Raw genomic sequence first — 12623 nt, 5'->3', positions numbered from 1 at the left:
TTTTTTTTTTAAACTGAGCTCTGTATCGCGCCACTGTTGGCTGGGCTGGGTGGTGGTGGTCCAGCTCAACAACATCAGCAGCAGCAGTGGCGCGCCCCGGGGCCCCACAGACGTTGGGGCCCCCCGCCCCGCCGCAGGGCTCTCGCGGGCTCCCTCAGATAAGCGCGGCTGCAGCAGCAGCCACAGACAGCCCCACGGGCGCGCGGGGGCAGGGCGGTAGGGGAGTGCATGGCAGAGTCATTCACAGAGACAACGACTCGTCACCCCTAAAGCTAACGCACACGGCACCTTTGCGCCGCCGATAACGAGAGGGCCCCCAAAGCCCGGGCGGAAACCTTTATTATTACTTCTCTGCTTGTCCAGCAGCAGCCCGCCACCCCCGGCTCTCTATCGCCCGCTCCATCGCCCGGGGGTGGGGCGCTTGGGCAGCTCAGCCCCCTCGGTATGCGCCGGACCGAGTTCATATCCGGGGCCAGCAGCAGGGCCCTCTCTGATCGGCAGCCTGATCTGATGATCGGGCCGCGGGCGGCGGCGGCGGGGTCAGCGCGCGTCACCCGATGGCCGGCCCCCCGGGGGGCATCCGGTCTCGGCGCGTGGACCAGACTACCCCGTCAACACGTCGCCGTCAGCCCCCCGGGCAGGTAGGCAGCCCGACGACGACGACAGGGAGAGCCTCTCTGCTATTTGCAGCGCGCACACACACGGCCGGACGCGACCCGGCGGCTACTGCTTGTTGTGCAGAAGTCTCGGGCCCGGCGGTGCCCGGCGGCAAGGTATGTCTCGAATGTCGCCCCCAGAGATGCAACCCCTCGCGAGTGGCAGCGCGCGCCGGGAGCCGAGTCTAGACGGGGGTGGCCGGGGAGCGGCGGGGCGAGCGGGGCAGGGCGGGGGCCGAGCCGGCCTGGGGGCCTCTGGCTGGCCGGACAATACGGACGATCAGTGCCGGCCCCGCCCCGCCGCGCCCCGCCCTGCCCCGATGCTGCGCTTCTCCAAAAGGCATATCACGTATCAAAAGAAGACTGCTGAGAAGGTTGATTTCGGGGCAAAAAAGCGATACGGGCGGAACAGACGGGTTTTGGGGGGAAGGGAATTACACGACCGTATCACCCGATTCTGCCAAGAAGGAATCGAGAGCAGAGCGCAGCTCGAGAGACACGAGAGAAGTGCCACCCCACTTGAAGGGCTTATGGACTTCCCCGCAGCACCTGAACGCGACGGGTCGGGACCTACCGACAGGGTTCTCGGCACCCACCTCGACAAACGGGGGCACATCGAGTTTCGCCTCAAAACTATTTAGGGGCAAAAAATAACAAAACTTGGACGATTACAAAAGAAAACTTGCAAAAATTACAAAATAAAATAAAAGGTGTAGCAGACGACTATCAATCGGCCTTCTTTAATGAGAGGGTTAAAACCGTCGCGTCCTGTCGCATACCGACCGCGACCGAAACAGGACGTCTAATAAATGGATTTAAATATATCCACCCACTACAGAATCTTAGAAACGACAGCAAAAACGCGCACGGTTACGCGACGACGTGAAAGTCTACAGAGTGCGTTCGTGGGTACTTCGCACGAGCCCTCCCACACGAGACGAACACAACATACAGCACAGAGCACGCTCGCAGGACACACACAAACACAAACCACGGGCGCACACACGGCGACACTTCTCTTTTCATAGGGTGTCAGCACCACCCGGTGGTGGTGGGCGTCGTTTCCTGAAAGTACCGATAGTGGGTGCTCGGGTACTTCGCACTCCCAGCCCTCCCAAAAGACGAACACAACCCACAGCGCAGCACAGACACACACACACCACAACAACAAGTTTCTGTTCAAAGGATGTCAGTACTAACCGGTAGTGGGCGTCGTATCCTGGTACATAGACAGAGCCATGGCGTCGAGATGTTGACGAAAGTCCGTGGTCAGAAGAATAATAAAAACAACTTGAAGAGTAGTTAAATAAAAACTGGCTCGTCGGTCCGATGCACTGTAGTTATCCACTGGCGATGATGAGACGCGTTTGGTCGTTGCGGTTCGGTTCACTTGCACACTGGCATTCGGCTCAGTCCCGACTCGTCGTCGCGTACTCGGCGGAGGGCATGGTCGTCGTCGGCGACAGAGAGGGAGCGGGCTGGCGACTTTCCCTCCCCGTGGCTGGCAAGACACTAACACTAGTCGGCGGCGGCGGGCGGCGGGCGGCGGGCGGGCACCCTCCTCCTCTGGCCCGGCGCTGCTGGAGCTAGGCTCCTCCCCTTCCCCCACCACCCGGGCTGCTCCCCGCCCCGCCCCGCCCCGCCGCCGTGGCTCGGGCTCGCCACGGCCCGGACGGCCCGATTCATACTCCTAACCTACGCCAACCAACACGTCTCCTCCTACACACACTGCACTCACGCACACACACACACACACACACATACGCGCCCCGGCACTCGCACGGAGTAAAGGGCAGGGCCAGGCCGTATGGGGGGGCCGCCGGCGGCGTGCCGGCAATCGATGTGTTCAACCCATTCATGTGTGGGGCGTTGTTGGGGGGGGGGGGGGCGAGGAGGGAGCGCGTCGTCGGGGAGGGTGGGTGCCCTTGGGGCCCTTGTTGTTGGACCCCACGACGACGCCGACGGGCGCGCGCGCGTCCAGGATGCTCACATCGGCGGTGGTGGGGTCATGTGTGTGGCGCCCCCTTATACCTTCTACATACAACACTGACGAGCAGACCGCACACTGCGAAAAAAAACAAAAAAACCGCGGCGATTGTCGAAACTTATCGGCAGTCTTTCAAACATCTAGACTGGAACGCTCGGCCGGCAATCTTTTATCAAAACGGGAAACCTCTACTTTCAAATTCTTTGAAAAAAAAAAAGAACAGAAGCGTGACCATTCTTGTGTTTCCCTATACATGGTGCCGTGTTATCAGAGGTGTTAACGGTCTTAACAATGTCTATAATTGCACGTAATGCACCTTCTCCACTCGTGGTCGCGTCGTGAACAGACTAAATCGAGTTCGGCGGGCGACGGCCGGTGCCGGTCACGACCATGGTCACGACGCGGGTCCCCTTGTGCGTCAGCAGGGTCACGGAGGAGCCGGGACCCCGTCACGCTAAGTCACGCGCCCGGCCAGAGTGCGTCACGCCAGGTCACGCGCACCGGCACAGGTAGCAACGGCGGCTGATACGCCCGTCTGTGTATTATATTGCATTTGCATGTGTCACGATGTTCACATTTCGAGCTAACATATCAGTCTGACCGATCGTAAATGAAAGCTTTTCGAAAGCAATAAACTTTTGCATATCAGTTCAGTCTAAGAGAGACCGAACAACCCTCGCCGGCAATAGTTCCTTATAAGAAAATCATACGCTGCATAGATGGTTATTCACAGACTTTTTTTTTCTTTCATTTTTGTAACCATAAAATTTAGGTTTCGTCCTTTTTGAAAACCCGGCTTGATTCCCGTCGGAACTTTGGCTTAATTTTTGACCTTTGCCCTTTGGTCCGTCAGCATCACAACCCAGACTGCTGGAGGCTACCTAGTGTCGACCTGGAGGCACATAGGCGGCCTGGAAGTGGCCTGGAGACGGCCTGGAGGCGGCCTGGAGGCGGCCTGGAGACGCTGCGTAATGAAAACGAGACGAAGCGGCCGCCGCCTCCAGGCCGCCTCCGGGCCGCAGGGCCGCACGGGCGGCCAAAACGCGGGAAGCAAAGGAGAGAAAGAGGGAGCGAGGTGCCATCGATCGCAACCCGTTAGCCTCCTCCCCCTTTCCCTCACTTACGCCCCTACTCCCCCCACCCCTTCCCCCCTGTAGGGTCGTTATTCTCCGGCACTGTTTTGTTCGCTCATAACAACCTCCGCTTCTTCCTTACACCCTCGGAGGCACGGTAGCGGAGGAGGGAGGGAGAGGAGGGAGGGAGGAGGGGGGAGGGGGAGGGGAGTAAAATGTTGCCAAGTACGGGTGGGGGCCGGGCCTCTGGCGAGCGCGTGGAGAGAGCCCACCAGGGCGAGAAGGGGTGGGCGCCCGAGAGCGAGCGGACCCTCCCCGCCCCCGCCCCGCGCCGCCCCCGCGCCGCCCCCGGCCCGGCCCTTGCCCGTCTTAACGCGCAAGCTCAGGCCCCAGCAGCAGCAGCAGCAGCAGCAGCAGCCCTCCTCGGCCCTCTCAAGGGCAGCAAGAGAAAGGGGGATACAAAGGGGGTGACTCGGACGAAACCGGGAGCAGCAGGGAGGACGGCGCGCACTTCCACCTCACGCAGAAGAGGCAAGCAGGGGGCGGGGTTCGGGAAAAAAAAACACAACATAAAACTTCCTAATTGAATTAGGTTTTGCCCTGTATGATTTGTCCGGCGAGCCTAAAGGCCGGGGCCTTGCGACCGGCCTGGCCTATGCGACCCCTGCCAGCTCTCTGCCGGAGCTTTCGCGGAGACACGCCGTCTGACGACGGGCGAGTGTCACCAAGGTTGTCACTACTTCTTGGCCGTCACTCGTCCTCTTCACGAGAACAGGAGACTGCGTGGGTTTCACCGGCCAGAGGGCCCCGGCGGCCAGCGCCCGGAGCAGGTCATACCGGAGGGCGCATCCTTCCGTCCACTGCCAAAAATAATAATTTTTTAAAAAATTACAAAAACGATATACTAAAAATGAAAGGGCGAGAGCTACGGACGGGTGGCAGTGACGCGAGATAGGAAAGCCGAGCGATTTGCGACAGAAATCCCGGAAGGTACGCTAAAAGCTTGGCGGGGCTTCCGACGGAACGCAATAATTTTTGGAAGCCACCCCCTCAATAACCTCGCAGGCAGGAAGGGGGGGGGGGCTCTCCGTCGCACTGAACAAACCTCGAGCCGCAAAGAGGCGGGTTGTGTTTTTTAATGGAAAGTCCACACAGCCTCAGCCAATCTGGAGGGCGGCCGGGGGCAGCCGGGGGGCGGCCCGCTAACGAGAAACCCTCCTCCGCCGCCGTCGAGTCCCTCCCCGGCCGCGCGGCCAGCAGCCCTCCTGGAGGTCGCTCCGGTCGCCCGGAGGCCGGAGGCCCCCGGGGCCTCCCCCGCACCTCGGTGGCCGGACCGGGCCGGGGTCACTGGCTCACCCCCTTCCCTTCTCCTCCCGTCGTGCGCTTCTCCCGAAGAGGCTGATCCTGGCGTTCCCCACGGCTCACGGCCCCGGGCCCTGGGCCGGGTCCACCTGTGGCCCGATGAGGCGTGCCCAGCACAGGTACCTAATCCCCCCGGCCCTTACATGGCCCCCGTCGGGGTCGATGAACCCGGGCCCCGGGCCGGCGCAGCGCAGCGCGCAGCACCCACATGTGAGTGAGGTAGGAGGCGAGGCACGCCGCGCCCATGGGGTTGCACCCCTTGCACCGGGGTTTACACCCAGGATGCACCTCACCCAGGTTATGTACAACCTTTGCACCCGAGGGGTGCTTAGCTAAAAATATATGTGCGCACCTTCTGAAAACACATGAAAGAAAAAATTCAATCAAGAGCTTAATATTTGTTCTCTTTAATATTTCCTAATCGAGAGTAAAAGCTGCTGAAACCTTACATTAATAATGTATACTTATGTTTAGTCTTTTGTAAGGTTCTAGGTGTAAGGTATCATCGGCTAAAATTTAAAAAAAAAATCAAGAAAATATCTGGAAAAAGAAAACATCAGAAACATCGGTTTGCGCTTGAATTTGTACTGAAGCACCCCTCGGTTGCACCCAGGCTAACACCCGTTACACCTTTACGCCTACTTCACACTTCTCTACTCATCCCCTCTCGGGCGAGGTAGCACCCGGGGTGTTCTCGGCCCCCCGCTATGGATTTTCCACGCCACGTCAAGAGTGCCAGGGCCTCGTCAGCCTACTGCCCCCACCCAACCACAAAAATAGGTTTCCACGAGAAACACCTCCTCTCTTCCAGCGCGGACCACGCTCGAGTACGCAGTACAGTACGTACCGCGCATACAAAAGACAATGCGCGCCCACAAGGAGAAGACTACTTGACGCCTTGTACAAAAATGCTCGACGTTCGTGGCCCTTCCCCCGCCAGCCTCAGAGGCGACTCCTGAAAGTAGGGAACATGGGGATGGGGCTCCGGACGCGGTCAACCACCGCGACACACATCACAGCGCCCCAAGTCGTCGTAGAGGGCCCTCGTAGAGGTTATGAGGAAGTTGTCCGATAAGAGGAACAAGAAGAAGGTAGCGTGGCGTAGCGCCGTGTCTCATATTATTGTCTTTCTTCGAACGCGGTGACGCGACGGCCACGCGGCCGTGCCGCGACGACGCCGGGCAGTCTGCTCCAATTTGTCGTCTGCCTCTCTCGGCCGGCCGGCCGGACCCTGGACCCGCAGACACTCTCCCACGATCATCAAACGGGGTAACCCTAACCCCCTCCTCCGTCCGTCTCTCTTGCTCTCGCATACATCCCCACACCCGCGCAATAGCATCAGCATGCGAGCGATATCTCCCTTTTACTCTTTTCTTCTCCCAATACGTCGTCGTCTCCCCCAGAAAACGGGGTGTTTTTGCTGCGCTCCTTGTCCGTGTCCGTAGTGTCCATTATATATATCCCCCGGTGTGCGGACGGATGCATGATGTGTGCGCCGACCCGTCGTCGTCGTTACAATGCGCATACTACCACCTGGTATATGGACCTGGACCGGACCCGGCCCCGGCGGGGCCAGCCTCCTCGTCGTCGTCCTGGAGCCCCACCGGGAGCAACCCTTTTGTGTGCGAGAGTTGTTAGCATGTCGGGCTGCTGCTGGACGGTATATGTGGGATCAGGATTTCTGCGAGTGTGTGTGTGTGTGCGCCGGGATCCGTTTCGCCGCGTCATTGTAGAGAAAGAGAGACCCTACTATGCGGGGGAAGGAAGTTAAGGCGATTCGTTTTGTCATCGGCGAGCCTTTGCTTCGCCAGGATAAACATACCTGTGCGGGGGTGGTGGTGGTGGTGGTGGAAGGTAATATGGAGGAAAGGGTCATCGCGACCGTCAGCGGCAGCCGACGCCGCCGTGCCGACTGCTGTCGATACGTACTACTGTCGCGGCGGTGGTGGCAGCTGCTCGCAGCCACACACTCACGGCGCTGCCGTTGCCGCCGCGACTGCTGCTGCCGCTGCTGCCCGCGGTGGCGCGACGACTCGCGTGCACTGTGTCGGCGCACCTGCCCGCACCTGTCGCAGCCGCAGCAGCGCGGCCCCCGCGGCTCACACGCGCGCTGCTGCTGCTGCTGCTGCTTCGCGGGCATAGCAAGAACGCCACCGACCGAGGAGGTCGTGGTCGCGAATCGCGAGCGGGTCTGCGAAAAGTAAGAGCGCACCAAGTCGACTACACGTCACCCCGCGTGCTTGGAAAAAATAAAGTATTAGTGTCATTCACGGAGAGTCTATCATTTCTGTGGTTTTCAGTGGGAGTGGGTTTTTAGACCTCACAGGCGAACAGGTGGAAGTATGCGGCGAGCACCAGGATCACACCGCAGGATTGGCAAAGGATACTTAACTTGAGCCTTATGGAGCCAAATTAAGAATTAAGCCAAATTTAATTCTTTTGGACTGCATATGTTCTGCAACTAAAACCACACCAAGACGAGGGCGAATTAAAATGAGTTGTTCGTCTAATCTGCCATACACGCTTTTCACTTGACACCAGCAAAGTGCAAAAATAATTTGACTCCATGGGGCTCAATTTTAATTCTCTCTACGTGCCAACCCTGTCGGGCGCTTTCGCTTTCGGGGGCATTCCCCGTCGCAGGAGGATGGACGATGGACCTACAGCAGAGGGGTGCAGCTGGCGAGCAGCAGAGGTCGTTGCCCCCCAAAGGCATACTACACGGGGCGGCCGTCGTGGGGCTGCTGGACTCATCGACTCAACTCGACTGCTCGCCACTAATCACACCTAAGGCGCGTGTTAAAGTGGCGAGTGCGGAGCCGTGTTCCCGGGCGTTAGGACGACTGCGGACATGACCTGGGTCCCGAGGGTTAGGAGTGACAACTGCGGACATCGCGTGCGAGAGGGCGTCTTCCTCGAACGCGGCCGGCCGACCGGCCAGCCGAGTGTGACAACTGCGGACGTCCGTGACCGACGGGTTGCCTACCTCCGCTCCGGCAGGCGCTCCTCCGCCTGGGCGGCACGTCAGGGCTCCGGACTTCGTCTCAGTAAGACACTTGAGTGCTGCTAACGGAGCTGGGCGGGTTCAATGGCGTACAGCATGAGAGTGGTCGCTGGTTCGAATGCCAGCGACTGCCAATATTTTTTTTATTTCCTTTCCTAAAGGGGAGAGCAGCACGGAGTTGGCTCTCGGTGCTACCCAGAACTTCTCGGTGGCCGCGTGGTCAAGAGCGGAGCACAGTAGAGTCTGGTCGCTGGTTCGAATGCCAGCGACACCCAATTATATATTTTACCCTGTGAGAGGAAGAACAAGACGGAGTTGGTTCTCTGTGCCCCTCAGAACTCCTCGGTGGCCGCGTAGTCAAGGGCGTAGCGCATGATAATGTTGTTGCTGGTTCGAATCCCAGCGACTTCTGATTTCTTTTGTTACTTTTTTAAGTGGAAGAGCAGCGCGGTGATCGCGATCGCGACGAGGCGACCCCGGTTCGGGTCCCGCTCCAATCCAAATCCCGTGCCGCCCAGGCGGAGCGGAGGTAGGCAACCCGTCGGTCACGGACGTCCGCAGTTGTCACACTCGGCTGGCCGGTCGGCCGGCCGCGTTCGAGGAAGACGCCTTCTCGCACGCGATGTCCGCAGTTGTCACTCCTGACCCTCGGAACCCAGGTCATGTCCGCAGTCGTCCACACGCCGTGTTCCCGTACCGGACCGGGGACCGCCAGACCCGTGCGGGGGCGCGTAAGCTCATCAGCGGCTGGACGAGCAACGGCCACCCCGGGCCACCACCGCCGGCCCGCCCGCACCCGGGGACTTGCTTGAGTGAGCGGGGTGGCGCCTCCACGCGGCCGAACCACGAACCACCCGCCGACATCACCCCCGCCACCACACCAACCACCCCCGCCACAGCCGCCACCCCTATCGGCAGAGTGTTATACTACCCTATGGTCATCCCCTATAGCCCAGCCTCCCCTCGCCGCAAGCCACCGCCCCCCGCATGGCCTCGTCCGCGCCACTTCCCCATACCGTGCAGCGCACGATGCATCACGACGACGACATCCACGTCAGCACGGAAGGTCTTGGATCTCATGGAGAACGCCAATGGCATCCAAGACCAAGTCTTGTGGTAAAAGAAACTATTTTTTACTGAGCGGTGCACTGCGACGGTAGGGGAAGCAGGGGCGTAGTGAGGGGCGGCCGACAGGGGGGGGGCGGTGTAGCGTAAGTTGCCTACATTCAGGGGTTTTGTGGCTCAAATTGCCTAACTTTCAGGCGGTTATCTAGGGTCCACGGGGGGGGGGGGCGATTGCCCCCCCCCCCTTAATACGCGCCCGAGGGGAAGGGAGGAGGGGCGCTTTGGGGTAGGTTAGAGGGACACTTACAAGGGAACCCCGCCAAGTGTAAATTCCCGATTTTCATTCTACTTTGGGAAATTGTTGGTCTAAATATGTCATCGAAGGACACATCAAAGATTTTTGCTTAAATTCATATTTAGGGGTCATTTTGGGTATTTGTTGAAAAAGCTGCAATTTCAATTATTTTTTATAACTTTCAAGAATGCTTCCTAAGGAGTAACTCGTCAAACTGCGGCCCTGTGGGCGAAAATTTCGTCCGTTTTGCTCTATCTGAAGCCGTTTAGGCGCTACCACCACGTTTAGGAGGGGAAATGTACGGGAATCACTAGGGCTTAAGAGCAGCGGTTGTAAAAAGCAGTCCCACAAAAAATTTTATAAAACAAATGTTGTAGAAAAATATAAGCTCTTTAACTTTTGTTTTATAACATTTTTTGTGGGACTGCTTTTTACAACCGCTGCTCTTAAGCCCTAGTGATTCCCGTACATTTCCCCTCCTAAACGTGGCGGTAGCGCCTAAACGGCTTCAGATAGAGCAAAACGGACGAAATTTTCGTCCGTAGGGCCGCAATTTGACGAGTTACCCCTTAGGAAGCATTCTTGAAAGTTATAAAAAATAATTGAAATTGCAGCTTTTTCAACAAATACCCAAAATGACCCCTAAATATGAATTTAAGCAAAAATCTTTGATGTGTCCTTCGATGACACATTTAGACCAACAATTTCCCAAAGTAGAATGAAAATCGGGAATTTACACTTGGCGGGGTTCCCTTGTTAGGGGGGCGCTTGGGAGGGGAGGGGGTTAGTTAGAGGGGGGCATAGGGGCGCTTAAAGGGAGGTGAGAGGGGCGCTTGAGGGGCGCTTAAAAAGAGAGGGGGGCGGGTTAGAGGGGCGCTTAAAAATGAGGGGGTAGAGTGGCGCTTAAAAGGGGGGTTAGAGGGGCGCTTAAAAGGGGGGGGGGGAGTTAGAGGGGCGCTTAGGAGGGCGCCTACGGCGCTGCGATCGCCATATTCCCCGTCCTTTGATTGCTGGCGTGGCTTGGCGTGGCCCGGCGGTCCTCCAACCGTTTGTACCCTGTCATTTGAATGGAAATTGCCGCTTTCGGTTGGGGGCGAAGGAGGCATTACCCGTCCATCCTGCGCGGATAGAAGCCGCGTCGTCGGCGACCGCAGGCCAGCGCGGCCCGGCCACGAAGGGCTCTGCAATATTCATTGCACCCCCACTCACCCCCCTCTTTCTAATATCTCTCTCTCTCTCTCTCTCTCTCTCTCTCTCTCTCTCTCCCCTTATTTCATACGCGCCTCCTCTCACCTTTGGACAGCTCTTGGGGAGGTATGGACGCTCTTCTCGGAGAGACCTATGGAGACCACCTGGAGACGGCCGGAATAAAGTGTGGTGTTGTAGTTTGTGAACAAGTTCTGGCTCTGGTTGCGTTTATAATGCTGTCCATTCTCTGTAAAGAAAAAGCAAGTTAAAAAAAATGGATTAGCTGGACAATTGGCCGAGCAGCTACTTCAAGCAACACAAACGTACCTGAGTTATCAGCCCAACTAAGAAATTAGCTGAGATACCTAAATAATAATGTATTTTCAACTTATACGACCGCATGCACTCTTTTAGATTTTTAAACTATTCTCTTTGTGTGCTTTTTTTCCTCAGTGACCCAGCAAAGGTATGCAAAACAAACTCGCGCTCCTGCTGCAATTTTCATAAAGCGCGCGAAGACAATCGTCTTGTTGTTAACAACTATATCGTCCGAACGACGACAACAACAATACTATAACCCCACAATGCACCACCACCACGGCCCGGAACACAATTCAATATTGCACTATATTGTGACGTGACGCGACGAGTTCGCTGCCCCGGCGCCTTTCCTGTCCTTCCTCATTGTCCCTCCGCCCACGCTGCTGCCTTACTTTCTCGCGTTGTTTATGACTGTGCCCTGTGATGCAAAATGTTTACCTAGCCCAGCCCCCCCCCCCTCTCTCTCTCTCTTTCTCTCTCAACCCCCATCTGCTATCCCAACAGCCCAGCCCCTCGTCACCCAATCTCTTCCTGTTTCCTCCTCTTTGCCTGCAGTTCGATCGCGTCGCCCAGCTTGCATAATTATTTCGGCGATGCGGCTCCGACGACGACGACTCGACACAGATTTTATCTGAATAGAGCACAGTTTATATATTTTGCAAGTCCATTTTTAAAACGAAAGTATGGATCGTCCCGATTTGTCTGGGTTCGAGTTCGACCCAGGGTAGAAAGTTGCCAAAATTTTCAGGAAATTTTCCGAAAAATTTCCGAAGAATTCCCGCAAATTAACAAAAACAACTTCTCAAGTCTGGAAAATTTCCCGTTTATTACGGAAATTTCCCGTTTATTACGGAAATTTCCCGTTTATTACGGAAATTTCCCGTTTATTACGGAAATTTCCCGTTTATTACGGAAATTTTCCTGATCGGGAATATCGACATTTTCCGACAAATTTCCAGGGTTTCTAACCCTTTGGAGGCATGCGACAGTACACGATGTCCCGCATGGGCCCTGTACGTACCGCGTACTGTACCTTTGTGTTTGTAATACCGCACCGTATCGCACGCGTGCAGACGCAGACGGGTGTCCTAACTCGCTCGACGCCGTAAGGCGCCACGGTGGTCGACCAGTAGTGAGCAAAACCAGGCCGGACGCCTGCACGAGGAGCAACCCAAACTAAAGGTAAAAGGTACGGGGCCTGTAAGACACTCTCTGTTACAGGAAGTCGTTGGTATCACGCCAATGACAGAGCCCATTCAAAAAAATATTTTTATTCGTTTCAAAAACTCCGGGGATATAATAAACCCTACAACCCGCTAATGCCAAGAAGGCCGTTAATTGTTTTAGATCGCATTTTCGCTCTCATCCCTTTTATCAGCAGCGGCATTGAGCCCAAATGCGGTTGACGCAACATTAGACTCCCCTTGTTCTTGTGTGGAACTGCAGCGGCGGCGGCGCTGCGCTGCCCTGCGCACTCGCTGCACCACCACCACCACCCCCTGCGCAGCCCCTGGCCCATCGCGCTCTCCCTCATTCTCCCCTTTCCGGAAATGTTGAGAAAAAGAGCGAAATAAGGGAAGCGGACCACGCCAGGCACACCCTCTCTATCCCCATCACACTCACACACACACACACACACACACACGAGTGCGTAGCCTGCGTGCACCCCCCC

The 12623-nt window shown here is 57.0% G+C and overlaps 1 protein-coding gene across 2 annotated transcripts in view; it reads right to left on the bottom strand.

Moving 5' to 3' along the window:
• Positions 1-12623, bottom strand: part of LOC113210803 (protein krueppel-like) — a 59735-nt gene that overhangs the window by 3803 nt on the left and 43309 nt on the right. Inside the window, exon 1 of one of the 2 annotated variants that reach the window (XM_026428971.2) lies at positions 1857-2219. The exons of the other annotated variant lie outside the window; for it this stretch is intronic. Within the exon in view, the coding sequence (XP_026284756.1) occupies positions 1857-1896 (40 nt within the window). The 5' untranslated portion in view covers positions 1897-2219. Of the gene's footprint in view, positions 1-1856; positions 2220-12623 lie in introns of those variants that run through there. 2 annotated transcript variants of the gene reach the window in all.

This window comes from Frankliniella occidentalis, unplaced genomic scaffold (assembly GCF_000697945.3).
Source record: "Frankliniella occidentalis isolate FOCC.00 unplaced genomic scaffold, Focc_3.1 Scaffold9, whole genome shotgun sequence".
Lineage (NCBI taxonomy): Eukaryota > Metazoa > Arthropoda > Insecta > Thysanoptera > Thripidae > Frankliniella > Frankliniella occidentalis.
Note: the sequence above shows the minus strand (reverse complement) of the source record. Positions and strands in the feature narration are given on the sequence as shown.